At 46.8% G+C, this 3,486-nt stretch overlaps 1 protein-coding gene across 1 annotated transcript in view; it reads left to right on the top strand.

Moving 5' to 3' along the window:
* Positions 1-3,092: 3,092 nt before the first annotated feature.
* The window catches only part of RBM45 (RNA binding motif protein 45), a 13,183-nt gene continuing 12,789 nt past the window's right edge, over positions 3,093-3,486 (top strand). The window contains exon 1 of the mRNA XM_015635265.3: positions 3,093-3,424. Coding sequence (XP_015490751.1) covers positions 3,146-3,424 — 279 coding nt within the window. The 5' untranslated portion in view covers positions 3,093-3,145. The remainder of the gene's footprint in view (positions 3,425-3,486) is intronic.

Here is a 3,486-nt window from a genome sequence, read left to right as displayed (position 1 = left end):
GGGGGGGGGGTGTCGGAGGACACGCTCTAGGCGGTCCTCCCTGAGCTGTTCGCACCGCTAAAGAAGCCGATGCAGGTGGCTCGGGTATGACAAGGCAGCATATCTCGGCGAGGGCAAGGCTCTGTAAGCGTTTCCGAGCGCGCTGCCGGAGCTGTGACGCGAAGGGGTTTCACAGGCGGCGGCGGGCGCAGCCCCTCGGGCTGAGCCGCCACTGGCTCCGGGCTCCGGGCTCCGGGCTCGGGGCAGTAGCGCCGGGGGCGGCTCAGCGCAGCCCCGGGAGGCCGAGGGGACTCCGCGGGCGCCCCCGGCGCTACTGCCCCGAGCCCCAGCTGCATTTGCGGTGTTGCAGTGCTGGCACAAACACTCCACTTGCCAAAAGAAATCGCATGAGCTGCTGGAGGCTAGCCCAGCGCATACACCCAGCTCTCAAGCGAAGACCTTGGTGCGAATTAATTGTATGCAAATAATTTTTGCCATCTCACTGTGGTGAGGTTTGGTTTGAGCACGCACACCAGTGTTTACTATAAAATGGCTACTGTGTAGCAGTTCTGTATGTAAACACTTACAGCAACTTAGGGTTTCTGTAAGCCTAGGGCCTTCAAAGTCTTGCAGCATCTTTAGTTTATTTTGCTGGGGTTTTATACATAGGATTTGATTGCATCGGAAATCTGCATATTCACAATCTTAACAGTCAAGACTGAAGAAACTAAAACTGTAGTTGTTTCCATTGCATGAAATACATAGTGAAAAAATTACTGTAACAGTTTAATTGTAAAGAACTATGGAACCTGAAATCCATGTAAAAATGAAATGTGACAAAGATGATTGCTCTGGTTTGACTGTTCTGTAACTTGCAAAGGCTTTGGACATACTGTCAGGATAAAACCTGGTTCAGAAGCCTGGCCTGGTGTGCATTGATTGATTTTAGGAGTACACCTACACTTTAAGGAGACTGGCGTCTCTACTCTGTCTGCAGGGCGAGTTAAACAAGCACAGTGTACACTGGGCTGCAGCCTCATGTGTTGGCCTGAGATAGATTAGTTTCAGTCTTTTGTGGGAGGGCAAGAGTAGGAAAATGGATTTTGTCAATGCCATGGGATTGTGCCGCCACTGTAATTTTATAGGTATGCTACAGTGAGGTATAAGCATCTGATGCTTCTGAGGTATGATGCACCATTTGTCAAAAGGGATGCACAATGCCAACTTAGCAGTGCAGGTTTCAGCCAGTTGCACCTGGTTTCCTTGGGTAGAACATATAAAAATGCCCTAAGATGCCCTAAAAGAATCACAAGGAGAAATGTCAGTGCATTTTTCAGGTGCAGTGTGTTTCTGTTCAGAAAGGCAGTGGAATAGCACTCCTCAAAATGCAATCAGGAAAACCACTTGAGAAAATTTTACCATTTGGGGAGATTCTTTATTACTCTGAACAGTCTGAAATGGGGAAGCAGTCCAGTAGAATCGGGGAGGATGGGAGCATAAATGATGTATAATATAAAATGCACAAGGTATACTTTGTTTCAGTTAATAAGTAAAATATAAATCCTTTTTGCATCGTGAAGAGTTGCAGTTCTTTGCATCATTTCATATACAACTACTTACTACTTCTAAACTATGTGAATATCTTTGTAATTCCAGTTTTCAGAAGATCCAAATTTAATTTCATAATTTTTTAAAATAAACATGAGATTAACATGGATTAATGGAGCCTCAAGGCTGTACTCCATTTAAGGGCATTAGAAAAAAGGGCTATCAACAGCCAGTTCCTGGCATCTCTTGACAGAAGTTGAAAAACCATTATTTTTTCCTTCCAAACCTGCTAAAACCTGTCTCTTCCAACAGAAGCCTGCTCTTGTACTGAAGACTACTGAAATACCTGTAATGACATATTCACGTTTCTCTTCTGTCCTCCAGAGCTGACTCTTCCCATTGTCTAAAGTGAATTTAGATATCAATTTGTTTGCCTTCTTTTGAAAACTTGTACCAACGTCTGTATGATTTGTTCACTACAGTTTCACTGTAAAAAATAGTTAGTATATGCTGATGATATATTGAAGGAAATTCCAGTATAAAGTGAATGTCACAAAACGATTCCTAGAAATCACAGGGAAAAAAAAGCCACGCAAGTCTAAAGCACTTGAGTAACCAGAAAAAACCCAAATCATGGGACACAGGACTGTATTTGTAATTAATGGCTTAATTCAATTAATATAATTTATATTCAGGTAATATGAAGAAAACCAATGAAACTCACACAGAATAATTTCCCTTTTAGATGTTCCACTGTTCATACTTTCTCTGTGAAAAGCACAAGGAAAACCAAAAGTCATAACATACTAGTAGGGGATGGTACTTAGTCAAGGAAAACAACTGCAGAACACCACGATGCCAGCAGAGGGTAGTGACCAGCAAACAAAATCTGAAAAGCTCTCCAGAATTAGAAATTAAAATCTGCCTATTGGAACTACAGTGTTTGGGGAAAGCTATAAACCTTCTGACCTGGTGTACTGAGTATTGGAAAATACAGCAATATTTTAACACAGGGAGTGAGGGTTTTTGTTTCTGTAGAACTGTAGTTCAAATTCATCTGCAGTACTGCAAAGTCGACAGTTGTGATAGTAAATCCTTGTAAGGCTAGCACACCTCTAAAGATAAAGTTTTTTTTTAAATTTATGTCCCCTCAACCACTGCACCTTATATGTCACCTTTTAGTTTTGCCTGTTTTTGTTTGGACCTGAGTAAGAAAATCCTGCAGCTTGTCCTGTTGTACAGCCAAATAAACCCCAAAGATCTGGTCCTGTCTTGTGCTTTCCATCTTTTCCAACAGTGTGGCACTGAGAATATTCCTGAATAGAGATCATGTTACCTTTTTCCACACAACCCGTTTAGATCTAAGGAAAAAGTACCATATGTTATCACGTCCTTTTGCTTGCCAACTGCATCTTCTTATGTGAAAGAGGGGGGATTTCTGCATATTTAAATTGCTTGTGAGAAAGCAAGCGAAGGAAGGCGGCGCTCCCCTGCCGCAGGCCGCGGGGCGGTGGCGGCGGAAGGGGCGGGCGAGCCGGATCGGCGGCGGAACAGGCGCCGCTGCCCTTCCTGCCCTGCCGGCTGCTGGGAGGCGGCTGCGGAGCTCGGCGGCCCCGCCATGGAGGAGAGCAGCGGTATCCGCCTGTCGGCCGAGTGCCTGGACGAGCCGCCCAACAGCCGCGTCTTCGTGGTGCTGGGCAAGGACACGGGCGAGGCGCTGATCCGGGAGCGCTTCTCGCCCTTCGGGGACATCCAGAACATCTGGCTGCTGCGGGACAGGCGCACCAATGAGTCCCGCGGCATCGCCTTCATCAAGTTCGCCCGCAGCTCGCAGGCCTGCCGGGCCATGGAGGAGATGCACGGCCGCAGCCTGCTCCCCGACAGCAAGCCCATCAAGGTGCGGCCGGAGGAGCGCCGAGGGGCTCGGGGGACGGCCCGTGGGCTCGGAGGGCCGGGCCG

This window comes from Parus major, chromosome 7, assembly GCF_001522545.3.
Source record: "Parus major isolate Abel chromosome 7, Parus_major1.1, whole genome shotgun sequence".
NCBI lineage: Eukaryota > Metazoa > Chordata > Aves > Passeriformes > Paridae > Parus > Parus major.
This window is presented reverse-complemented; position numbering and strand designations above follow the sequence as displayed.